This window comes from Pseudophryne corroboree, chromosome 2, assembly GCF_028390025.1.
Source record: "Pseudophryne corroboree isolate aPseCor3 chromosome 2, aPseCor3.hap2, whole genome shotgun sequence".
Classification (NCBI taxonomy): Eukaryota; Metazoa; Chordata; class Amphibia; order Anura; family Myobatrachidae; genus Pseudophryne; species Pseudophryne corroboree.
Window position 1 is genome coordinate 571,357,576 of NC_086445.1, and position 27,204 is coordinate 571,384,779.

Genomic DNA, 27,204 nt, shown 5'->3' on the forward strand with positions numbered 1-27,204 from the left:
AAGCAATTAATCTCTCCTTGCACAAACTGGCTCTACAGAGGCAAGATGTCCACCTCATCATCATCCTCCGATATATCACCGTGTACATCCCCCTCCTCACAGATTATCAATTCGTCCCCACTGGAATCCACCATCTCAGCTCCCTGTGTACTTTGTGGAGGCAATTGCTGCTGGTCAATGTCTCCACGGAGGAATTGATTATAATTTATTTTAATGAACATCATCTTCTCCACATTTTCTGGATGTAACCTCGTACGCCGATTGCTGACAAGGTGAGCGGCGGCACTAAACACTCTTTCGGAGTACACACTTGTGGGAGGGCAACTTAGGTAGAATAAAGCCAGTTTGTGCAAGGGCCTCCAAATTGACTCTTTTTCCTGCCAGTATAAGTACGGACTGTGTGACGTGCCTACTTGGATGCGGTCACTCATATAATCCTCCACCATTCTTTCAATGGTGAGAGAATCATATGCAGTGACAGTAGACGACATGTCCGTAATCGTTGTCAGGTCCTTCAGTCCGGACCAGATGTCAGCATCAGCAGTCGCTCCAGACTGCCCTGCATCACCGCCAGCGGGTGGGCTCGGAATTCTGAGCCTTTTCCTCGCACCCCCAGTTGCGGGAGAATGTGAAGGAGGAGATGTTGACAGGTCGCGTTCCGCTTGACTTGACAATTTTCTCACCAGCAGGTCTTTCAACCCCAGCAGACTTGTGTCTGCCGGAAAGAGAGTTCCAAGGTAGGCTTTAAATCTAGGATCGAGCACGGTGGCCAAAATGTAGTGCTCTGATTTCAACAGATTGACCACCCGTGAATCCTTGTTAAGCGAATTAAGGGCTCCATCCACAAGTCCCACATGCCTAGCGGAATCGCTCCGTGTTAGCTCCTCCTTCAATGTCTCCAGCTTCTTCTGCAAAAGCCTGATGAGGGGAATGACCTGACTCAGGCTGGCAGTGTCTGAACTGACTTCACGTGTGGCAAGTTCAAAGGGCATCAGAACCTTGCACAACGTTGAAATCATTCTCCACTGCGCTTGAGACAGGTGCATTCCACCTCCTATATCGTGCTCAATTGTATAGGCTTGAATGGCCTTTTGCTGCTCCTCCAACCTCTGAAGCATATAGAGGGTTGAATTCCACCTCGTTACCACTTCTTGCTTCAGATGATGGCAGGGCAGGTTCAGTAGTTTTTGGTGGTGCTTCAGTCTTCTGTACGTGGTGCCTGTACGCCGAAAGTGTCCCGCAATTCTTCTGGCCACCGACAGCATCTCTTGCACGCCCCTGTCGTTTTTTAAAAAATTCTGCACCACCAAATTCAAGGTATGTGCAAAACATGGGACGTGCTGGAATTTGCCCATATTTAATGCACACACAATATTGCTGGCGTTGTCCGATGCCACAAATCCACAGGAGAGTCCAATTGGGGTAAGCCATTCCGCGATGATCTTCCTCAGTTGCCGTAAGAGGTTTTCAGCTGTGTGCGTATTCTGGAAAGCGGTGATACAAAGCGTAGCCTGCCTAGGAAAGAGTTGGCGTTTGCGAGATGCTGCTACTGGTGCCGCCGCTGCTGTTCTTGCGGCGGGAGTCCATACATCTACCCAGTGGGCTGTCACAGTCATATAGTCCTGACCCTGCCCTGCTCCACTTGTCCACATGTCCGTGGTTAAGTGGACATTGGGTACAACTGCATTTTTTAGGACACTGGTGAGTCTTTTTCTGACGTCCGTGTACATTCTCGGTATCGCCTGCCTAGAGAAGTGGAACCTAGATGGTATTTGGTAACGGGGGCACACTGCCTCAATAAATTGTCTAGTTCCCTGTGAACTAACGGCGGATACCGGACGCACGTCTAACACCAACATAGTTGTCAAGGCCTCAGTTATCCGCTTTGCAGCAGGATGACTGCTGTGATATTTCATCTTCCTCGCAAAGGACTGTTGGACAGTCAATTGCTTACTGGAAGTAGTACAAGTGGGCTTACGACTTCCCCTCTGGTATGACCATCGACTCCCAGCAGCAACAACAGCAGCGCCAGCAGCAGTAGGCGTTACACGCAAGGATGCATCGGAGGAATCCCAGGCAGGAGAGGACTCGTCAGAATTGCCAGTGACATGGCCTGCAGGACTATTGGCATTCCTGGGGAAGGAGGAAATTGACACTGAGGGAGTTGGTGGGGTGGTTTGCGTGAGCTTGGTTACAAGAGGAAGGGATTTACTGGTCAGTGGACTGCTTCCGCTGTCGCCCAAAGTTTTTGAACTTGTCACTGACTTATTATGAATGCGCTGCAGGTGACGTATAAGGGAGGATGTTCCGAGGTGGTTAACGTCCTTACCCCTACTTATTACAGCTTGACAAAGGCAACACACGGCTTGACACCTGTTGTCCGCTTTTCTGTTGAAATACCTCCACACTGAAGAGCTGATTTTTTTGGTATTTTCACCAGGCATGTCAACGGCCATATTCCTCCCACAGACAACAGGTGTCTCCCCGGGTGCCTGACTTAAACAAACCACCTCACCATCAGAATCCTCCTGGTCAATTTCCTCCCCAGCCCCAGCAACACCCATATCCTCCTCATCCTGGTGTACTTCAACACTGACATCTTCAATCTGACTATCAGGAACTGGACTGCGGGTGCTCCTTCCAGCACTTGCAGGGGGCGTGCAAATGGTGGAAGGCGCATGCTCTTCACGTCCAGTGTTGGGAAGGTCAGGCATCGCAACCGACACAATTGGACTCTCCTTGTGGATTTGGGATTTCGAAGAACGCACAGTTCTTTGCGGTGCTTTTGCCAGCTTGAGTCTTTTCTTTTTTCTAGCGAGAGGCTGAGTGCTTCCATCCTCATGTGAAGCTGAACCACTAGCCATGAACATAGGCCAGGGCCTCAGCCGTTCCTTGCCACTCCGTGTGGTAAATGGCATATTGGCAAGTTTACGCTTCTCCTCCGACAATTTTATTTTAGGTTTTGGAGTCCTTTTTTTACTGATATTTGGTGTTTTGGATTTGACATGCTCTGTACTATGACATTGGGCATCGGCCTTGGCAGACGACGTTGCTGGCATTTCATCGTCTCGGCCATGACTAGTGGCAGCAGCTTCAGCACGAGGTGGAAGTGGATCTTGATCTTTCCCTAATTTTGGAACCTCTACATTTTTGTTCTCCATATTTTAATAGGCACAACTAAAAGGCACCTCAGGTAAACAATGGAGATGGATGGATACTAGTATACTTATGGATGGACTGCCGAGTGCCGACACAGAGGTAGCTACAGCCGTGGACTACCGTACTGTACTGTGTCTGCTGCTAATATAGACTGGTTGATAATGAGATGTAGTATGTATAAAGAAGAAAGAAAAAAAAAACCACGGGTAGGTGGTATACAATTATGGATGGACTGCCGAGTGCCGACACAGAGGTAGCTACAGCCGTGGACTACTGTACTGTACTGTGTCTGCTGCTAATATAGACTGGATGATAATGAGATGTAGTATGTATAAAGAAGAAAGAAAAAAAAAAACCACGGGTAGGTGGTATACAATTATGGATGGACTGCCGAGTGCCGACACAGAGGTAGCTACAGCCGTGGACTACCGTACTGTACTGTGTCTGCTGCTAATATAGACTGGATGATAATGAGATGTAGTATGTATAAAGAAGAAAGAAAAAAAAAACCACGGGTAGGTGGTATACAATTATGGATGGACTGCCGAGTGCCGACACAGAGGTAGCTACAGCCGTGGACTACCGTACTGTACTGTGTCTGCTGCTAATATAGACTGGATGATAATGAGATGTAGTATGTATAAAGAAGAAAGAAAAAAAAACCACGGGTAGGTGGTATACAATTATGGATGGACTGCCGAGTGCCGACACAGAGGTAGCTACAGCCGTGGACTACCGTACTGTACTGTGTCTGCTGCTAATATAGACTGGATGATAATGAGATGTAGTATGTATAAAGAAGAAAGAAAAAAAAAACCACGGGTAGGTGGTATACAATTATGGATGGACTGCCGAGTGCCGACACAGAGGTAGCTACAGCCGTGGACTACCGTACTGTACTGTGTCTGCTGCTAATATAGACTGGTTGATAATGAGATGTAGTATGTATAAAGAAGAAAGAAAAAAAAACCACGGGTAGGTGGTATACAAGTATGGATGGACTGCCGAGTGCCGACACAGAGGTAGCTACAGCCGTGGACTACCGTACTGTACTGTGTCTGCTGCTAATATAGACTGGATGATAATGAGATGTAGTATGTATAAAGAAGAAAGAAAAAAAAACCACGGGTAGGTGGTATACAATTATGGATGGACTGCCGAGTGCCGACACAGAGGTAGCTACAGCCGTGGACTACCGTACTGTACTGTGTCTGCTGCTAATATAGACTGGATGATAATGAGATGTAGTATGTATGTATAAAGAAGAAAGAAAGAAAAAACCACGGGTAGGTGGTATACAATTATGGATGGACTGCCGAGTGCCGACACAGAGGTAGCTACAGCCGTGAACTACCGTACTGTGTCTGCTGCTAATATAGACTGGTTGATAATGAGATGTAGTATGTATAAAGAAGAAAGAAAAAAAAAACCACGGGTAGGTGGTATACAATTATGGATGGACTGCCGAGTGCCGACACAGAGGTAGCTACAGCCGTGGACTACCGTACTGTACTGTGTCTGCTGCTAATATAGACTGGATGATAATGAGATGTAGTATGTATAAAGAAGAAAGAAAAAAAAAACACGGGTAGGTGGTATACAATTATGGATGGACTGCCGAGTGCCGACACAGAGGTAGCTACAGCCGTGAACTACCGTACTGTGTCTGCTGCTAGTAGACTGGATGATAAATAATGATATAAAAAATATATATATATCACTACTGCAGCCGGACAGGTATATATTATATAATGACGGACCTGCTGGAGTGGACACTGTCTGTCAGCAGAATGAGTTTTTTAATTTTTATAGAATAAAAAAACACCACACAAGTCACACGACGAGTGTACTTTTTCAGGCAGACATTCAATCACAATATACTATACTGGTGGTCAGTGTGGTCAGGTCACTGGTCACAGTGGTCAGTGGTCAGTCACACTGGCAGTGGCACTCTGGCAGCAAAAGTGTGCACTGTTTAATATGTACTCCTGGCTCCTGCTATAACCTATAACTGCTCCCCAGTCTCCCCCACAATTAAGCTGTGTGAGCACAGTCAGATATTATACATAGATGATGCAGCACACTGGGCTGAGCACAGATATGGTATGTGAGTGTGACTGAGTCACTGTGTATCGTTTTTTTCAGGCAGAGAACAAGAACAGAACGGATTATTAAATAATAATAAATTATAAAACTGCACTGGTGGTCAGGTCACTGGTCATCAGTCACTAGTATAACTCCTCCTAAGCTCCAGTAAGTAAATGAAGTGTCTCACTCTCACTCTCCTATCTATTTTAATTTCTAAACGGTGAGGACGCCAGCCACGTCCTCTCCCTATCAATCTCAATGCACGTGTGAAAATGGCCGCGACGCGCGGCTCCTTATATAGAATCCGAGTCTCACGAGAATCCGACAGCGTGATGATGACGTTCGGGCGCGCTCGGGTTAACCGAGCAAGGCGGGAAGATCCGAGTCGCTCGGACCCGTGTAAAAAAACATGAAGTTCGGGCGGGTTCGGATTCAGAGAAACCGAACCCGCTCATCTCTAATTATAACCCTCTATTCCTCACCTCTGGTGCCATATAGGCCAGTGTTCCTGCATATTCCGTGGCCTTATCTCCACGCATGTTCTGAAGTGCTAGGCCAAAATCTGCTACTTTGACGTGGACTGCTTTTGACATATCTACAGGGAGAAGGGCTTATAGTTCATCATCATAAGAGGCAGAACCACCAGTCATAAATAAAGGCCAAGGTCTTAGCCTTTCCTTGCCACTTTGTGTGGTGAATGGCATATTGCCAATTTTAAGTTTCTCTGCAGCTAGCTTTCCTTTTGATAATGTAAAAATTCATGATCTCAACATGCGACTGTTAAAATGGTCATAATGTCTTTGTTGACCATGCTGACATTCATTGTTTTTCTTTTTTTTTAATCTTATACCAAAAATTTAAATACCAGCAGAATTGTAATGCTCAGTTGTGCTGTACCATTTCTTATGGATCAAACGTGACGTGCACTAAAATGAGAAACCAGTCTCCTTTCTATCCTCCCCTTGGTTCGGTGACTTACTATGCAAAGAGCTGAGAAAACCTCAATGGTTAAAAAAAGAAAAAAAATTGCGTGGGGTCCCCCCTCCTAAGCATAACCAGCCTCGGGCTCTTTGAGCCGGTCCTGGTTGTAAAAATACAGGGGGAAAAATGACTGGGGTCCCCCCATATTTAAAAAAACAGCACCGGGCTCTGGGCCTGGTCCTGGTGCAAAAAATACGGGGGACAAAAGACGTAGGGGTCCCCCGTATTTTTAACACCAGCACCGGGCTCCACTAGTCAGAGAGATAATGCCACAGCCGGGGGACACTTTTATACTGGTCCCTACAGCCCTGGCATTAAATCACCAGCTAGTCACCCCTGGCCGGGGTACCCTGGAGGAGTGGGGACCCCTTAAATCAAGGGGTCCCCTCCCTCCAGCCACCCAAGGGCCAGGGGTGAAGCCCGAGGCTGTCCCCCCCATCCAAGGGCGGCAGATGGGAGGCTGATAGCCTTGTGTGTAAAAAAAGAATATTGTTTTTTGTAGCAGAACTACAAGTCCCAGCAAGCCTCCCCCGCAAGCTGGTACTTGGAGAACCGCAAGTACCAGCATGCAGGGGAAAAACGGGCCCCGTATTTTTTGGACCAGGTGCAGAGCCCGGTGCTGGTTGTTTAAATAGGGGGGGACCCCAGTCATTTTCCCCCCTGTATTTTTACAACCAGGACCGGCTCAAAGAGCCCGAGGCTGGTTATACATAGGAGGGGGAAGACCCCACGCAAATTTTTTGGGGGGATTTTTAACTTTCTTTTCTTCTCATAATATACACAATGAAGCCCTGCACAGATCTCACAGATCCGGCCAGGATTCATTGTGTTTTGTCAGGCAGTGTTTTACTAATCACTCCAGTAAAACACTGCCCGACAATACGAATCACATCGACATCGGAAAATACGAAAATGCAGAATACGACAGCATAGTAAATGATACGTTAAAAAAAAACCCCAAAAGTTGCAAATTAACACTATCGATGTCATTCGTGTTTAATCTCCCAACAAAAATTACGAATCTTAGTAAATATACCCCCAAGTCTATATATGTTGTGGCTGCAGCTTTTCTCAAACACATTCTAGCCTTTGCTTGGTTGAGCAAGGTGGCAGAAAAGTAATCAGACTGGGGGGCATATTTTGGTTAAATACATGCATGTGGTGATGGCATACAGTATACGGGGGACACATCTCTGCATGACTGCCTCAGCTAGGATTTTGTCTTCAGTGACTCTGGCACACTGTACGCTCTTGTTGCAGGCCTGGGAAGCAGAAGCAAAAACTAAGGATTCTTGAGTTTCTGACTTTTTGGGGGGAAATGCCTTGTCCAGAACTAGGGGCCTAATTCTGAGTTAATCGCAGCATCAAATTTGTTAGCAGATGGGCAAAACCATGTGCACTGCAGGAGGGGCAGATATAACATGTGCAGAGAGAGGTAGATTTGGGTGGGGTGTGTTCAATCTGCAATCTAAATTGCAGTGTAAAGATAAAGCAGCCAGTATTTACCCTGCACAGAAACAAAATAACCCACCCAAATCTAACTCTCTCTGCACATGTTATATCTGCCCCCCCTGCATGGCACATGGTTTTGCCCAACTGCTAACCAAGGGGGTAATTCCAAGTTGATCGCAGCAAGAAATTTTTTAGCAGTTGGCCAAAACCATGGCCCTCATTCCGAGTCGTTCGCTCGGTAATTTTCATTGCATCGCAGTGAAATTCCGCTTAGTACGCATGCGCAATAATCGCACTGCGACTGCGCCAAGTAATTTTACAATGAAGATAGTATTTTTACTCACGGCTTTTTCTTCGCTCCGGCGATCGTAGTGTGATTGACAGGAAATGGGTGTTACTGGGCGGAAACACGGCGTTTTAGGGGCGTGTGGATAAAAACGCTACCGTTTCCGGAAAAAACGCAGGAGTGGCCGGAGAAACGGGGGAGTGTCTGGGCGAACGCTGGGTGTGTTTATGTCGTCAAACCAGGAACGACAAGCACTGAACTGATCGCACAGGCAGAGTAAGTCTGAAGCTACTCTGAAACTGCTAAGTAGTTTGTAATCGCAATATTGCGAATACATCGGTCGCAATTTTAAGAAGCTAAGATACACTCCCAGTAGGCGTAGGCTTAGCGTGAGCAACTCTGCTAAATTCGCCTTGCGAACGATCAACTCGGAATGAGGGCCCATGTGCACTGCAGGGTAGGCAAATTTAACATGTGCAGAGAGAGGTAGATTTGGGTGGGGTGTGTTCAATCTGCAATCTAATTTGCAGTGTAAAAATAAAGCAGCCAGTATTTACCCTGCACAGAAATAAAATAACCCACCCAAATCTAACTCTCTCTGCACATGTCATATCTGCCTCCCCTGCAGTGCACATGGTTTTGCCCAACTGCTAAAAAATTTGCTGCTGCAATCAACTTGGAATTACCCCCCAAGTTCCTGCTGCGATCATCTCAGAATTACCCCCCAGATGCAAGCATTAGCTGCCCTTTGAGGAAAGAAGTTCCTTTTCTGCCTTTAACCAAGGGCGTAGCTACCATAGGTGCAGGCAGTGCAGCTGCTATGGGGCCCAGAGCTGAGAGGGGCCCACCTTCCCTGTCACAGTTACATGTGTAATATACATTTTTCGCCATTGGGTGGTACGTAGGGGTCCTTTCAAACTTTTCCTTGGGGCCTGCAATATATCTAGGTATGCCCCTGGACTTGTTCACTCTAATGTGGTATAAAATGAACTGATGGTCATTTCAATGTTATATAATATGAACCGGGGCACTGTAATGTGGCACAATATGAACAGGGACCACTATATATCATAATGTGAATTGGGGGTACTGTGCGGCATAATGTGTACTGGCAGCTCTGAAATGTGACATAGGGTGAACTTAAGCACTACTGCGATTCATAAAAGGAACTAAGGCACTACTATGGGGCATAACATTAAATAAAGATCTACTATGGTTCAGAAAATTAACTAGGGCACTATTATAGGACATAAAATTTGCAACTGTTGCAGAGAAGTGTCTCTCTAGAAGCCTTGGGACGGGGGCCCCTTCAAAATGTTGCTATGGGGCCCACAAAGTTCTGGCTACGCCCCTGCCTTTAACATAACAAAAGTGCTTGGGTGCTTGGCTTTGGTCCATCACCACAGGAAAGGCAAGGACTTAATTCATCAAAACAGTAATACCTGGCTTCTAATGGGAGACAGTATAGGACGGACTTTGGGGGTAATTCTGAGTTGATCGCAGCAGGAACTTTGTTAGCAGTTGGGCAAAACCAGGGCCCTCATTCCGAGTTGTTCGCTCGCAAGCTGCTTTTAGCAGCATTGCACACGCTAAGCCGCCGCCTACTGGTAGTGAATCTTAGCTTATCAAAATTGCGAACGAAAGATTCGCAATATTGCGAAAAGACTTCTCTGTGCAGTTTCTGAGTAGCTCGAGACTTACTCTTCCAGTGCGATAAGTTCAGTGCTTGTCGTTCCTGGTTTGACGTCGCAAACGCACCCAGCGTTCGCTCAGACACTCCTCCGTTTCTCCAGCCACTCCCGCGTTTTTCCCAGAAACGGTAGCGTTTTTTCAAACACTCCCATAAAACGGCCTGTTTCCGCCCAGAAACACCCACTTCCTGTCAATCACATTACGATCACCAGAACGAAGAAAAAACCTTGAAATGCCGTGAGTAAAATACCTAACTGCATAGCACAGTACCACAATCGTATTCACATTACACCACTTGTAGTGCCTCTGATTCATATTGAACCACAGAGTAGTGTCCCTTACTCACGTTACAAAACACAGTAGTGCCCCATATTAACGGTATGTCACATAGAAGTGTCTCTTATGCACATAACGCCCACAGTAGTAGTGCCCCTTACACACACTGGCCACATTAGTAGTGCCACACATAATGCCGACAGTAGTAGTACCCCTTATACATAATGCCCACAGTAGTAGTGCCAAACATAATGCCAACAGTAAAGTAGTAGTGACTCTTACATGTATGTCCATAGGAAGGAAGGGGAGAGATGGGGGAGTGCGGTACTTACATGGGAGATCAGCGGGGTGGATTGGAGACTGAAGAGCCATCACTGCCAGCTGTTAGCACCACTGCCACAGGAGCAGCAGGGAGGAGAGAGGAGGGAGGGAGCCGGAGGGACCAGACAGTGGCAGTCGGCAACAACAGCAGAGTTGCAGAGCGGGGAGAGCGCCCCCTTGCAGTGTTAAAATAAATTGCAGTGTTAAAATAAAGCAGCCAGTATTTACCATGGACAGAAACAAAATACCCCACCCAAATCTAAGGGTGTGTACACACGGTGAGATTCGGACTTATCCGATTCTCACTGTGCGACGGGGGGCCGGGTCGGCACTTAGCCAGTATCGCAAGCACATAATGAGTGTGCTTGCGATCCTGGTTCTGTGCGATTTTGGCTAAGTGTCAATCCTGACTATCTCTTCTATAGAGATAGTCAGGATTGACTTGCCTGCACAGCCTATTTTTTCGGCCGATGCCGACCGCGCATCGGCATCGGATCGGGATCGCAAGGTGACTGTCACCTTGCGATCTGCACTATCTTTTCTTCCGATTCTGACTATATAGTCAGAATCGGAAGAAAAGATCTTACCGTGTGTACATGCCTTAACTCTCTCTGCACGTTACATCTGCCCCACCTGCAGTGTACATGGTTTTGCCCTTTAGAGAAAAACTTTGCTGCTGCGATCAGATCTGAATTAGGCCCTTAGGGGTCTGTTTACTATGCCTTGAACGGAGATAAAGTGGACGGTGATAAAGTACCAGCCAATCAGCTCCTACCTGCCATGTCACAAGCTGGCTTTGAAAAAATAAGAATTTACTTACCGATAATTCTATTTCTCATAGTCCGTAGTGGATGCTGGGGACTCCGAAAGGACCATGGGGAATAGCGGCTCCGCAGGAGACTGGGTACAAAAGTAAAAGCTTTAGGACTACCTGGTGTGCACTGGCTCCTCCCCCTATGACCCTCCTCCAAGCCTCAGTTAGGATACTGTGCCCGGACGAGCGTACACAATAAGGAAGGATTTTGAATCCCGGGTAAGACTCATACCAGCCACACCAATCACACCGTATAACTTGTGATCTGAACCCAGTTAACAGCATGATAACAGAGGAGCCTCTGAAAAGATGGCTCACAACAATAATAACCCGATTTTTGTAACAATAACTATGTACAAGTATTGCAGACAATCCGCACTTGGGATGGGCGCCCAGCATCCACTACGGACTATGAGAAATAGAATTATCGGTAAGTAAATTCTTATTTTCTCTGACGTCCTAGTGGATGCTGGGGACTCCGAAAGGACCATGGGGATTATACCAAAGCTCCCAAACGGGCGGGAGAGTGCGGATGACTCTGCAGCACCGAATGAGAGAACTCCAGGTCCTCCTCAGCCAGGGTATCAAATTTGTAGAATTTAGCAAACGTGTTTGCCCCTGACCAAGTAGCTGCTCGGCAAAGTTGTAAAGCCGAGACCCCTCGGGCAGCCGCCCAAGATGAGCCCACTTTCCGTGTGGAATGGGCTTTTACAGATTTTGGCTGTGGCAGGCCTGCCACAGAATGTGCAAGCTGAATTGTACTACAAATCCAACGAGCAATAGTCTGCTTAGAAGCAGGAGCACCCAGCTTGTTGGGTGCATACAGGATAAACAGCGAGTCAGATTTTCTGACTCCAGCCGTCCTGGAAACATATATTTTCAGGGCCCTGACTACGTCCAGCAACTTGGAATCCTCCAAGTCCCTAGTAGCCGCAGGTACCACAATAGGCTGGTTTAAGTGAAACGCTAAAATCACCTTAGGGAGAAATTGAGGACGAGTCCTCAATTCTGCCCTATCCGTATGAAAAATTAGGTAAGGGCTTTTATAGGATAAAGCCGCCAATTCTGAGACACGCCTGGCTGAAGCCAGGGCTAACAGCATTACCACTTTCCATGTGAGATATTTTAAGTCCACAGTGGTGAGTGGTTCAAACCAATGTGATTTTAGGAACCCCAAAACTACATTGAGATCCCAAGGTGCCACTGGAGGCACAAAAGGAGGCTGTATATGCAGTACCCCCTTGACAAACGTCTGAACTTCAGGAACTGAAGCTAGTTCTTTTTGGAAGAATATCGACAGGGCCGAAATTTGAACCTTAATGGACCCTAATTTTAGGCCCATAGACAGTCCTGTTTGCAGGAAATGCAGGAAACGACCCAGTTGAAATTCCTCTGTAGGGGCCTTCCTGGCCTCACACCACGCAACATATTTACGCCAAATACGGTGATAATGTTGCACAGTTACATCCTTCCTGGCTTTGATCAGGGTAGGGATGACTTCATCCGGAATGCCTTTTTCCTTCAGGATCCGGCGTTCAACCGCCATGCCGTCAAACGCAGCCGCGGTAAGTCTTGGAACAGACAGGGTCCCTGCTGGAGCAGGTCCTTTCTTAGAGGTAGAGGCCACGGGTCTTCCGTGAGCATCTCTTGAAGTTCCGGGTACCAAGTCCTTCTTGGCCAATCCGGAGCCACGAGTATAGTCCTTACTCCTCTCCTTCTTATGATTCTCAGTACCTTGGGTATGAGAGGCAGAGGAGGGAACACATACACTGACTGGTACACCCACGGTGTTACCAGAGCGTCCACAGCTATTGCCTGAGGGTCCCTTGACCTGGCGCAATATCTGTCCAGTTTTTTGTTGAGGCGGGACGCCATCATGTCCACCTTTGTTTTTTCCCAACGGTTCACAATCATGTGGAAGACTTCTGGGTGAAGTCCCCACTCCCCCGGGTGGAGGTCGTGTCTGCTGAGGAAGTCTGCTTCCCAGTTGTCCACTCCCGGAATGAACACTGCTGACAGTGCTATCACATGATTTTCCGCCCAGCGAAGAATCCTTGCAACTTCCGTCATTGCCCTCCTGCTTCTTGTGCCGCCCTGTCTGTTTACGTGGGCGACTGCCGTGATGTTGTCCGACTGGATCAACACCGGCTGACCCTGAAGCAGAGGCCTTGCCTGACTTAGGGCATTGTAAATGGCCCTTAGTTCCAGGATATTTATGTGAAGTGACGTTTCCATGCTTGACCACAAGCCCTGGAAGTTTCTTCCCTGTGTGACTGCTCCCCAGCCTCTCAGGCTGGCATCCGTGGTCACCAGGACCCAGTCCTGAATGCCGAATCTGCGGCCCTCTAGAAGATGAGCACTCTGTAACCACCACAGGAGAGACAGGGTTATCCGCTGATGCATTTGAAGATGCGATCCGGACCATTTGTCCAGCAGATCCCACTGAAAAGTTCTTGCGTGGAATCTGCCGAATGGAATCTCTTCGTAAGAAGCCACCATTTTTCCCAGGACCCTTGTGCATTGATGCACTGACACTTGGCCTGGTTTTAGGAGGTTCCTGACTAGGTCGGATAACTCCCTGGCTTTCTCCTCCGGGAGAAACACCTTTTTCTGGACTGTGTCCAGAATCATCCCTAGGAACAGCAGACGTGTCGTCGGAATCAGCTGCGATTTTGGAATATTTAGAATCCACCCGTGCTGTCGTAGTACTACTTGAGATAGTGCTACTCCGACCTCTAACTGTTCTCTGGACCTTGCCCTTATCAGGAGATCGTCCAAGTAAGGGATAATTAAGACGCCTTTTCTTCGAAGAAGAATCATCATTTCGGCCATTACCTTGGTAAAGACCCGGGGTGCCATGGACAATCCAAACGGCAGCGTCTGAAACTGATAGTGACAGTTCTGTACCACAAACCTGAGGTACCCTTGGTGAGAAGGGCAAATTGGGACATGGAGGTAAGCATCCTTGATGTCCAGAGACACCATATAATCCCCTTCTTCCAGGTTCGCTATCACTGCTCTGAGTGACTCCATCTTGAATTTGAACCTTTGTATGTAAGTGTTCAAGGATTTCAGATTTAAAATAGGTCTCACCGAGCCGTCCGGCTTCGGTACCACAAACAGCGTGGAATAATACCCCTTTCCCTGTTGTAGGAGGGGTACCTTGATTATCACCTGCTGGGAATACAGCTTGTGAATGGCTTCCAATACCGCCTCCCTGTCGGAGGGAGACGTTGGTAAAGCAGACTTCAGGAACCGGCGAGGGGGAGACGTCTCGAATTCCAATTTGTACCCCTGAGATACTACCTGCAGGATCCAGGGGTCCACTTGCGAGTGAGCCCACTGCGCGCTGAAATTCTTTAGACGGGCCCCCACCGTGCCTGAGTCCGCTTGTAAGGCCCCAGCGTCATGCTGAGGACTTGGCAGAAGCGGGGGAGGGCTTCTGTTCCTGGGAAGAGGATGCCTGCTGCAGTCTTTTTCCCCTTCCTCTGCCCCGGGGCAGATATGAGTGGCCTTTTGCCCGCTTGCCCTTATGGGGACGAAAGGACTGAGCCTGAAAAGACGGTGTCTTTTTCTGCTGAGAGGTGACCTGGGGTAAAAAGGTAGATTTCCCAGCCGTTGCCGTGGCCACCAGGTCCGATAGACCGACCCCAAATAACTCCTCCCCTTTATACGGCAATACTTCCATATGCCGTTTGGAATCCGCATCACTTGACCACTGTCGCGTCCATAACCCTCTTCTGGCAGAAATGGACAGCGCACTTACTCTTGATGCCAGAGTGCAAATATCCCTCTGTGCATCTCGCATATATAGAAATGCATCCTTTAAATGCTCTATAGTCAATAATATACTGTCCCTGTCCAGGGTATCAATATTTTCAGTCAGGGAATCCGACCAAGCCACCCCAGCACTGCACATCCAGGCTGAGGCGATTGCTGGTCGCAGTATAATACCAGTATGTGTGTATATACTTTTTAGGATATTTTCCAGCTTCCTATCAGCTGGTTCCTTGAGGGCGGCCGTATCAGGAGACTGTAACGCCACTTGTTTTGATAAGCGTGTGAGCGCCTTATCTACCCTAGGGGGTGTTTCCCAACGCGCCCTAACCTCTAACGGGAAAGGGTATAATGCCAATAATTTTTTAGAAATTAGCAGTTTTTTATCGGGGGAAACCCACGCTTCATCACACACCTCATTTAATTCATCTGATTCAGGAAAAACTACGGGTAGTTTTTTCACACCCCACATAATACCCTTTTTTGTGGTACTTGTAGTATCAAAAATGTTCAAAACCTCCTTCATTGCCGTGATCATGTAACGTGTGGCCCTACTGGAAAATACGTTTGTTTCCTCACCGTCGACACTGGAGTCAGTGTCCGTGTCTGGGTCTGTGTCGACCATCTGAGGTAACGGGCGCTTTAGAGCCCCTGACGGTGTTTGAGACGCCTGTACAGGTAATAACTGATTTGCCGGCTGTCTCATGTCGTCAACAGTCTTTTGTAAAGTGCTGACACTATCACGTAATTCCTTCCATAAGACCATCCAGTCAGGTGTCGACTCCCTAGGGGGTGACATCACTATTACAGGCAATTGCTCCGCCTCCATACCATTTTCCTCCTCATACATGTCGACACAACGTACCGACACACAGCACACACACAGGGAATGCTCTGATAGAGGACAGGACCCCACTAGCCCTTTGGGGAGACAGAGGGAGAGTTTGCCAGCACACACCAGAGCGCTATATATATACAGGGATAACCTTATATAAGTGTTTTTCCCTTATATAGCTGCTGTATAGATTTATCTGCCAAATTAGTGCCCCCCCTCTCTTGTTTTACCCTGTTTCTGTAGTGCAGGACTGCAGGGGAGAGTCAGGGAGCTTCCCTCCAACGGAGCTGTGAGGAAAAATGGCGCCAGTGTGCTGAGGAGATAGGCTCCGCCCCCTTATCGGCGGCCTTTCTCCCGCTTTTTTAAAGAAAAATTGGCAGGGGTTAAATGCATCCATATAGCCCAGGAGCTATATGTGATGTATTTTTTGCCATATAAGGTGTTTTTATTGCGTCTCAGGGCGCCCCCCCCCCAGCGCCCTGCACCCTCAGTGACCGGAGTGTGAAGTGTGCTGAGAGCAATGGCGCACAGCTGCGGTGCTGTGCGCTACCTTATTGAAGACAGGACGTCTTCTGCCGCCGATTTTCCGGACCTCTTCAGTCTTCTGGCTCTGTAAGGGGGCCGGCGGCGCGGCTCTGGGACCCATCCATGGCTGGGCCTGTGATCGTCCCTCTGGAGCTAATGTCCAGTAGCCTAAGAAGCCCAATCCACTCTGCACGCAGGTGAGTTCGCTTCTTCTCCCCTTAGTCCCTCGGTGCAGTGAACCTGTTGCCAGCAGGATTCACTGAAAATAAAAAACCTATACTTAAACTTTTACTAAGCAGCTCAGGAGAGCCACCTAGTGAGCACCCTTCTCGTTCGGGCACAAAAATCTAACTGAGGCTTGGAGGAGGGTCATAGGGGGAGGAGCCAGTGCACACCAGGTAGTCCTAAAGCTTTTACTTTTGTGCCCAGTCTCCTGCGGAGCCGCTATTCCCCATGGTCCTTTCGGAGTCCCCAGCATCCACTAGGACGTCAGAGAAATGACAGTTAGGAGCTGGTTGGCTGGTACTTTATCTCCGTGCACTTTATCTCCATCTATGGCTTAGTAAATAGACCCCTAATAGTTCTTCAAACATGCAGATCTCTGCACTCTCTCAGTCTGATTTCAATAGTGGCAGTAGAGAAGCCAATCTTGGCCCATTTTTGTAATCCCAGGATTCAGGATTGAAAAAATCTCAATTCCAGGATTTCCAGGATTCTGTAGAACAGCAGGCTTCAACTGTTGTAGAGTGCAGGCAGGGTCATGCCAGGGCCGAGGGCACTGGCAGGCAGCAGCAGGCAATGGAGACTCCCAGTCAGTCCTCCTCCTCATTCAGGCTTGTACTGGCGCGTTGGTGGACAGGGTCCACTCCAGACCCCACATATTGAGTCAACTCAGCCAGAGCCAGGCTTCCGCTTAGATGCTAGATCCATTGTTCCACACAGCAGATGCCAGACTCCAGTGCGAGGCTGAATAAGGGGCAGACTGCCCAGTGTGGCCCCTGGTATCACACGCAGCTGCACAGCACAGACATAGGGGGCCCAAGGGCAGTGTCACTCTGACCCGACAGAACTAGTTCGCAGTGCTGCCCCGTGGCTGGAGGCACCAATCCCAGGATTAAAATTTTGGTATTTTTCCTGCTACAATTATTGATTTTATTTTATAGTTAAATTATCTGATACGCAGATTAAAATGTATAATCCTTTTTTATTCTAATAGCAGCTTTATACTTTTGTTTTGTATTCTTTCAACAAATAAGCAGCACGTGTATTTATCAGAGAGCATAAAGTGGGAGGAGGGCGCGTCGCTCATTTACCACAAAGCAAAAAATAAATAAAATGAAATAAAAATGCCCATCTGCTTTCGTAAACACAAATTTCACTTGAGCCATTTTACTTAAAGCGAGTTGTTTCACTCACAGTATTACATATAATAATCTGCTCAGTCGAACTATAAATTGGTAAACATTGGTCGTTGGGTCCTTTATGTTAATTTATTCTTCGTAGAATTAAAATGGTAATTCTTTGGACTTTTTTTCTAAGTAAATTTAATGTACTGAAGATATGGTTTATGCAAAACTCTCACCGGGAAAAAAAAAAACAAAACCTATAAAAAAAAAAAAAAAGGGGAAGACAAAACCAAACAAAAAACAACACTTGATTCTACAGCTCCACCCAGCGCCTCACCCGACATACTGCAGCCACACATATGATAAACTAGTACGTAACGCCGCAAGTATTGCTGGGATTGCTGTCACAGGCCAGGAAGTAGTTTATCATTACCGCAGTAGCTTATGACTACCCGCGACCAATGGCGAGCTCTGCGTTCAGGACTACATTTCCCATAAGCGCTTGCTGTGCGACGCGCAGGCGCATTAGCAATATTGTGTCTAAAACGGCTTGTTTAAAGAGAAAGCGATCCGGGCTGTGAGTGTGTGTAATTCTGCTTGTGCGGGGGACGGGGAGGCGAGGAACCATGTCCCGGCAAACCAATCGAGGAACAGAGAGCAAGAAGATGGTGAGTGGAGCTGGCAGGGAAGAGGTTTAGGTATCACACTGCCAGTGCTGGTGAGTCAGGGCCCGGGCTGCTGCTGGTTATAGGGATCGGCTCCCAGTATGTATGTCCCACTGACCAACCGTGGATGGGAGGAAGTGCTGAGCTGTATATAATCCCCTATGGGGAGCAGCAGGCTATATGCACAGTATACACAATCCATAAGAGCTGCTCTCATTCTGGGGGCTTTACCTTATAGCCTAGCCAGTGTTTTGGACAGTGTTCATAAGGTTACCTGGGTCAGATGAGTCCTGTAACTCTTACTTAATGCTTTTTTATTTGACTTCTTTAATGGGATGGCCGTCACAAGCGAGCCATTGAATAGTTGTGGCACTGCTGTCATCGCAACATGCTTTTTGGTGGCATGTATCCGTCACAAGATAACTAATTCGTGGGTAGCTCGCTTGCACTGTGGTCCCAGGAGGTTTACCCAGGCAAAGGAAGTCAGCTGCGGCGGGTGCTACCTAGTGCAGTAGTAGTAGTGATGGTGTCAGCCTAGCATTGTACGGAATAAGCATTTCCATCAAATAGGAAACATCAGTGGTTGGAGTATGGGTCGTTGGGTCAACAGTCATTAGGTCGACACGGGAATTAGGTTGACATGTATGACATGTACTAGGTTGACAGGTGAAAAGGTCAACATGAGTTTCTGGACTGTTTTTGGTGTAGTTTTCTTCGTAAAGTGACGGGGAACCCCAATAAGTGCACTGTGTCCCCTCACATGGCGAGTGAACTTCGGGCAAGGTTACTATTCCCAATCGTAGTCCACGTGGATTGTCAAGTGTGGAAAAATAAATAAAAATAAAAAAGTGAAAAACTCATGTCGACCTTTTTACATGTCAACTTAATGACCATATCGACCTAATGACTGTCAACCTAAGCTGTGTTGACCTAACGACTGTGTCCCAGTGGTTGCCATCTGTCAGTTTTCAATTGCCGTCCTTAAAATAAACCCCATCCAAATATATCAGGATATGAATATAAAGGGGATACGGTCATTAGGTCGACCACACTTAGGTCCTCAGTCATTAGGTCGACCACTATTGGTCGACATGTACTAGGCTGTCTGCAAGATTAAGCTGTCTTTAGTATAAGTTGCATAAAGACATGCAATCCAATTAGTTAAGGCCCATACACACGAGAAGACTTGAACAATTTGTGAAAGATGGACAATGTGGAAGATCCATTTCCCTTGAACTCCCTGACAAACGAGATTGAGTGTACACACTGATAGGCCCTACACACTGGGCGATATCACTCAAAGATATGAACGATCTCGTTCATTAATGAACGAGATACCGTTCATATCTTTGAGTGTGGAGGCACCAGCGATGAACAATGCGCGGCCCCGCGCTCGTTCATCGCTGGTGCCCCGTCGGCTGTGCATGCAGGTCAATATGGACGATCCCGTCCATATTTGCCTGCACTTCTATGGAGCCGGGTGACGGGGGGAGTGAAGAAACTTCATCCCCACCTAACCCCCCTTCCCCCCCTGCCGCCAGGTCGGCCGTATCCGCCGTCGGGCAGCTCGGCGGCGGATTGACAAATGTGTAGGGCCCTTATCTGAATGACGAACGATCTGCTATGCTGGGACTTATGGGATTGAGCTGCATGCATGGACGACTGACAACCCGCTTCCAACGATCACGGATGTGCGCATCGTTCATTGTTTGCTGTGTGCACACTTCCATGATTTAATCGTTCACAACCGTTGTTATCGCTCATATCTTTGGACAATATCTTCTAGTGTGTATGGGCCTTTATTAGAGCTACAGATGTGTCCACTCTGATCATACAAGCTGATCGCAGCAAATGTGACTTGTTTGCCACCAGTGGCGTGTTCCTGTGTGTGCGTGTGCACGCACTCACGATCCATGTGCATGCTGAAATCCCTTTGAAGACTGTGAGAATTTATTGTCTCCTTAAATACGACACATGTGGGGGAACTGACTTTGGTTTTCTTACTAATGAGCTGCGTGACGCTGAGCATGACTTCATAATTTTATGCTATTGTGCTCTGCTTTGTTCTGAATGTTGCACTGTCTTCTGGTCTCCAGCTTGTTGCCAATCTCTTGGTCTCTAACGTTACACCTGTATCACCTAACTACTTTTTTCTTTCTTTCCATCTGCCTACTGCACTCATTCTGTAGTATTGGTATTTGCCATTCATTTCACCTACTGCATCTCTGCATCTCATGGTACGTGTCCGCAAACACTTTATCACGCTACTTTTAATCACATTTATAATTGTTTCATTATTGGGAAATTGATCCGGGTCCCCACAGCAAACGTGTTAAGAGCTCATGTTATTGTTTAGATCAACTTAAGGGGATGTAGTCCATATCTCGACAGTCGGGGTCACGCGGGCCAGAACACTGACGCCAGGATCCCGACTGCCAAGTATTCTGGCAGCGGCGCCTGAACTATTCCCGCTCGTGGGTGTTCACAACACCCATAGAGTGTGAATATAACCTGTGGTGAGCCACCGAGCCCGCAGCATGGCGAGTGCAGTGAGCCCGCAGGGGGCTTTCTAGCGCTTGCCCCACTGCCAGCATTCTGGCAGCTGAGATCCCGGGGTAGGTATTCTGAGCTCTGGTATCCAGGCTGCCGGTATTCCAACACCAACCCAGCATAAGTTTTTCTAGGGGGAAAAAAACAGAAAAGTCAACCAGTTACCATGCTTTTCATATGATAAAATATATAGCCATAATGTAAATATAATTAGACGAGGTTTATTCTGCTTAATATTTTTTTCTATTATTTTAAACCGCATTGTTACAATAGCTATAGACCCTCGTATGGCATAGTTTTTATTATAGCGCTCAGCCTGCAGCACACACGGGTCACTTTACATGGAAAGCATGGCCTAAGCCAGTGTTTTGTTACGTTCAGTATCCTGTAGAGTATCAACTATCCAATCGTGTTCTAGTTGGAGGATTCTTATTTCCCATACAGCCTTTGAAAATGTAAAATGAATTGCACCGGTTGTTCTTTAAAGCCTTCAGAAATGCTTGTATCAGCGAGTGCATGAATAACATATGGATGTGTGAATGCCTACTTAACATACAAAGTCTCTGGCTGAACCCTCATTATTGACAGCGCTTTTTCTGTTTGGAATTGTGCTGCTATACATGGCTGTGTACTGTAATTCCCCATGCTTAGCTTTTCCTTGCATGTAGTGTTTCATCTGATTGAAAGCATTTTTCTTCTCTAATTCTTTGCAACCACCATATGTGCAAGGAAACGACAAACCTACAGGGAATCCAATTAAGTGTACACAGTTGGTGGGGAGTGCAAGTTGCCGCTGCGACGGCGTGTACATGCCAGCAATGGCCTGAGCATGATTCCTCGTGTCCTCTTCTAGTGTCAGTCACGCACATTTTTGCTTGCAGCAGTACTGTAAGTGTGGCATACCGCTTGACTTAAGGGCCCTACACACTGGCCGATTACACTGAGCGATATGAATGATCTTGTTCATTAATGAATTAAATATCGTTCCTATCTTTCAGTGTGTAGGCACCAGCGATGAATGATGCGCAGCCCTGCGCTCGTTCATCGTTGGTGCCGGGCTCGTTTAAACATGCAAGCCAATATGGACAATCTCGTCCATATTAGCATGCAGGCCTATGGGGCCGGGTGACGTCAGGGAGTGAAGAAACTTCACTCCCCCGTCACATAAACCGCCAGGTCGCCCGTGAGCAGTATCGGCCGTCTGGCACCTCGGCAAGTGTGTAGGGCCCATTACTCGCTCCCACCTAATTGGATTCCCCCCTTAGATAGTGATCTGGTCCTTCCCAATGTTAATTGTTTGTTTTGTCTCCTCCAGAATTCTGAGCTTTTCAACTTGACTTATGGGTCCCTCGTTGCGCAGCTGTGCAAGGACTATGAAAATGATGATGATGTCAATAAACAATTGGAGAAAATGTAAGTCCGATAATATGGGTTTAAATGTTGCTGTAACTGTGCTGAGGCTTTAGTGTCTGGTGTAGGGGGAAGTCTGATACCTAAAACTCTATGCTACAGTAAGTACATTTTGCACCTTGGATGATAATAACACATCTCATATGTCAGCCCATTGTTTATATCGTTACCATTTTTTTTTTTTACACGGCATCGCTATACAAAAAGTTTGTTAATGAGAATTTCAGGGAAAAATATTAAATGAAGTAAATTGTGATTATCTGTCATTTTACACAGTTATGTGGTGGTGGACAGGACTATGCTTCTATGGTTGGCAGTGATCACCACTGGTTTTTCCTATCACTTAAATAATTTGATTTGGTCCTGGACCACCAGTCTGTGGCACCCCTGCATGTGCTCCGCGGCACCCAGTTTGGGTGTCTGTATCCTGCCTGCATTTTTTCTTTGGTATTGCTGATTTATGGATGGAGGGGCCATCATCATTATGTTTCCAAGGAGCCACATTGCTACAGTGGTATGGACATGAGACAGAGGGTAGAGAAGGCCCTGCTTGTGAGAGCTTACAGCCTATGATTATATAAATATAAAAGGATTTGCTGAGAATTGGTAGTGAAAGATGCTTGCTACCACTAATGGCATTAAGATTGCTAGCAACTTTTTCACAACTTAATAACCTTCTGTGGTGTGGTATTATGAACAAAGTTAAACTTAAATGCTTATTGAGCCTTTCTGAGCAAAGGATGTGTCATTAGCACCTTATGAAATTCAAAGATGTACAATGAAGTCATGGGGGTATATCCAATTAGCGCCGACAACCGAATGGATCCGACAACCCCTATTCAATCTCATCTCAATTCAACTTTTTCAAGTCGAATTGAGATGAGAGACGGGGGGGGGGGGGGGGGGGGGGGGAGAGGGCGCAGGGAGACCAGCGGGTACAGCAGACGGAGGAGATCAGTGCTACAGTAGCACTGCAGGAGGATGTCATACAGCCTCCTGACCTCACGGCAGTGTCCACCCGGCTCCAGCAAGCATGACCTCACTTGCTAGAGCCGGGTGGAAGCTGCTGTGAGCGGTGCGGCTGTGTGACATCCTGCTGCAGCGCTGTGCTGTAGCGCGGCTCTTCCCCGTCTCCCTGCGGTTTCCCCCCCCCCCTCTCCTCCTCTGGGTCCCACATCTCAGTCCGACATTTTCTTATGTCGGACTGAGATGGTCGAAAAGGGGGCCAAAACCGTTTTCTACACAAGAACGTGGATCGGCTGCTATTCCCCCGATTCACGTGCTTTTCGACAAGTCGAATACCTCAACTTATCGAAAATATTGAATAGGTTGGAACACCTTCCGACCTAAAAAAAAGTCGAAAACTACCGTCTTTTCGACAGACTGCAGCTTTGGATGTCAATTGAATATACCCCATGGTTTCTGTACTGCAGAAACAGTGAGTGTGTAATGGCTGGGGGGAGAGGTGGCACATATTGAGTTCATTGCTCATGTGCAAAATGGCTTCAGGGACATCGTAGCATATTCAGTTACATTACAGACAAATCTGAAGATCCAGTGGATGGATAAGGACATAAAAGTGCCTGATCTCCCCCCATCCTGGGGGTAAACGCATAAAAAAAAAAAAAAAAAAGTCAAACAAGGGTGTGATGAACAGACCATAATACCTTAAACTACAAAAAGCATACAGTATATGATTACCAGATAGTAAGAACCTACACAGAAAACACTTAAAGAGAGGTACACACGGAGAGATCTGTGCTTAATTTCTAAGCAGTCTTACTAGATCTCTCCGTGTGTATGCCCATAGCGATGCGCGGCCCCACGCTATCGCCAGTTCTAGATTGTGCCTGCATGTAGGTCGCTCACTTCACTGATGTGTGAAGGTTTTCTTTATTAAATGTTCTGACGGCTGCTCGATGTAAGACACTCAAGAAATGTCTGAGCAATTATTATGCATCCCTGTCTAACTTCCCAAATAACCTCCCTGCATTCACAGCAGCTCAAGGAGGAAACGCAGACATTTCTTTATTTCTTCAATCTTGTCACCAGCCCAAAGAAATCTCAGAAGAGAAATTTACTGGTGCTATGAAGCAGTTGCTTCTGGGGTCTGACTGTTTTTTTATGCCATGTATTGCAAAAGTTTCTCTGAACCCCCTACTCTTTATGTTCTTAGATCTGTTCAGTTTGCTCATTCAGGGAGAAAAGCTTGAGAATGCTACTACCCAGGACAACATTGGGGTCGATTCAATTCGGCAACAGATGAATAGCGCCGGGAATTATCTCCCGACGCTATTCAATTCAGCTGCTAGTTACCCGCAATTGTCGGGAATTCTTCTCTCACCCCCGGGGGGGTGAGAGAAGAAAACCGACAAAAGTGCTGCCGCGCAGCCAGCGCAAGGCTGATTCTGTCGGGAATCTGCATCGCCGCGGGTAGTTAAGTCGGAGAATGCCCGTTCTCCCGACAAAACTACCTGTTAAGTCAGCGAGAACGGGCATTCGCCGACTTAACTTTAGCTGAATTGAATAGCGTCGGGAGCTAATTCCTGGCGCTATTCATCTGTTGCCGAATTGAATCGACCCCATTTTAGTTGTTTGTAAACTAGATCGAGATACTATGGAACTAGGGCGCTATAGGCCAATCTCGCTTTTGAATGTTAATCTGAAACTTTATGCCAACAGATTAGGTTGGGGTATGGTTTCCATCTATCCAAATCAGCTGGCCTTTATTCCTAATAGGGCAAGCTGCTGTTAATACTGTACGAAGAACATTAAAGATTTCATCTATGTAGCTTGTTGTCAGGCTGGTGGTGGAGCTTGATGCAGAAAATACCTTGTTCTTTTATTCAGCAGACTTTGGTGGGCATATGGATTAGGGCTGACCCCTGCAGGGAATCTTAAAATCATTATATCTTAACCCTTCTGCCTCAGTTCTTTGTAAACCTTTTCAGCTCCACTCCTTTCTATGTTAGATGCTGCACAAGGTAGGGCTGCCCCCCTGTCACCCGTTAAACTCATTACAGAAGATTTGGCCCCTTGCATTCATCTTAACCTGGTCTTCTCTGATATAGCTGTTGTCCCCCCAGAAGCCTAAAATAGCCCTTTTTATTACTATCGCTAAGCAGCACATCACTCTTCCTAATCCATTCAATAAAATACAAGCCTATAGTGCTTCCTTGCACTATAAGATTAAGGGGTATATTCAATTCCTCTCTGAAAGCCCAACAGGTTGAAAAAACTGCACTCTTCGCCGTTTATAGGGCAAATTTTCATTCGCCCTATTCAATCTAAGTGCCGTTTGTTCGACTTGTCGGAAATTCCGACACTGTCAAAAAACAGGTGGATCGGCGAATTCTCCACTGAACCACCTGTTTTGTCGAATTTGCTGGTGTTTTCGCCCATTTTTTTTGCCAACTCGACTTTAAAAAAAAAAATATATATATGTCAGATTGGCATGGGTGAAAACGGGACAAAAGTTAGCGATACCACCCGCAAATTAAGTAATGAGCTGTCGGGTCCTCTCCAGAGAGGATCCAACATGAATTGAATATACCCTTAACTCTGATAAATCTGAGATTTTGGATTTGAACCTACAGATGTGTCCTCTTACAACTTTGCTTCATGTGCTACAAGTTGCGTTACAGATAACTCATAAGTGCAGTGTGATTTTGTAGCGCAGAGCGTCTTTCTGCATCTTTTGCCGCGAAAATGCGTTTTAGACACATTGGGGGCGTTTCAGTTGTTTCAAGCATCTATTTTTCCCATTTAAATGGGTCTGTATAGAGCAGGCATTCACAACCTCTTCTCAAGGCACACTAACACTCCAGGTTTTATTGATATCCATTCTTGAGCACAGGTGACTTCATTAGTACCTCTGTGTTTTTGTTTTAACCATATGTGCTAAAGCCTAGATCAAACTGCACTGTCAGTGTACCTTGGGGACCGAGGTTGGCAATGCGTGGTTTAGACTTCCAAACAATTGTCACAATTAATTTGTGATTGGGCACCCATGCAAGACACTCGGGGCCTAATTCAGACCTAATCGCAGCAACAAAATCTTTCTCTAATGGGCAAAACCATGTGCACTGTAGGTGGGACAGATGTTATTGTTTCTCTGCAGGGTAAATACTGGCTTCTGTATTTCTCTGACGTCCTAGTGGATGCTGGGAACTCCGAAAGGACCATGGGGAATAGCGGCTCCGCAGGAGACTGGGCACAACTAAAGAAAGCTTTTAGGTCACCTGGTGTGCACTGGCTCCTCCCACTATGACCCTCCTCCAAGCCTCAGTTAGATTTTGTGCCCGGCCGAGGTTGGATGCACACTAGGGGCTTTCCTGAGCTTCTAAAAAGAAAGTATATAATTAGGTTTTTTATTTTACAGTGAGACCTGCTGGCAACAGGCTCACTGCAGCGAGGGACTAAGGGGAGAAGAAGCGAACCTACCTGCTTGCAGCTAGCTTGGGCTTCTTAGGCTACTGGACACCATTAGCTCCAGAGGGATCGACCGCATGGAACTGGCCTTGGTGTTCGGTCCCGGAGCCGTGCCGCCGTCCCCCTTACAGAGCCAGAAGCAAGAAGAGGTCCGGAAAATCGGCGGCAGAAGACATCAGTCTTCACCAAGGTAGCGCACAGCACTGCAGCTGTGCGCCATTGCTCCTCATACACACTTCACACTCCGGTCACTGAGGGTGCAGGGCGCTAGGGGGGGGCGCCCTGAGCAGCAATAAAAACACCTTGGCTGGCAAAAATACCACAATATATAGCCCCAGAGGCTATATATGTAATAATTACCCCTGCCAGAATCCATAAAAAAGCGGGAGAAAAGTCCGCGAAAAAGGGGCGGAGCTATCTCCCTCAGCACACTGGCGCCATTTCTCCCTCACAGCTCCGCTGGAAGGAAGCTCCCTGGCTCTCCCCTGCAGTCTACACTACAGAAAAGGGTAAAAAAGAGAGGGGGGGCACTAAATTTAGGCGCAGTATATATAACAGCAGCTATAGGGGACATAATTCAGTTAGTCCCTGCATTA

The 27,204-nt window shown here is 47.1% G+C and overlaps 1 protein-coding gene across 3 annotated transcripts in view; it reads left to right on the plus strand.

Annotated features, from left to right (window-relative positions):
• The window catches only part of TRAPPC3 (trafficking protein particle complex subunit 3), a 110,221-nt gene that overhangs the window by 59,945 nt on the left and 23,072 nt on the right, over positions 1-27,204 (plus strand). For 2 of the 3 annotated variants that reach the window (XM_063954409.1, XM_063954412.1), the window contains one exon: positions 22,083-22,180. In XM_063954409.1, coding sequence (XP_063810479.1) covers positions 22,083-22,180 — 98 coding nt within the window. Of the gene's footprint in view, positions 1-18,035; positions 18,221-22,082; positions 22,181-27,204 lie in introns of those variants that run through there. The other variant, XM_063954411.1, reaches the window with a different exon arrangement.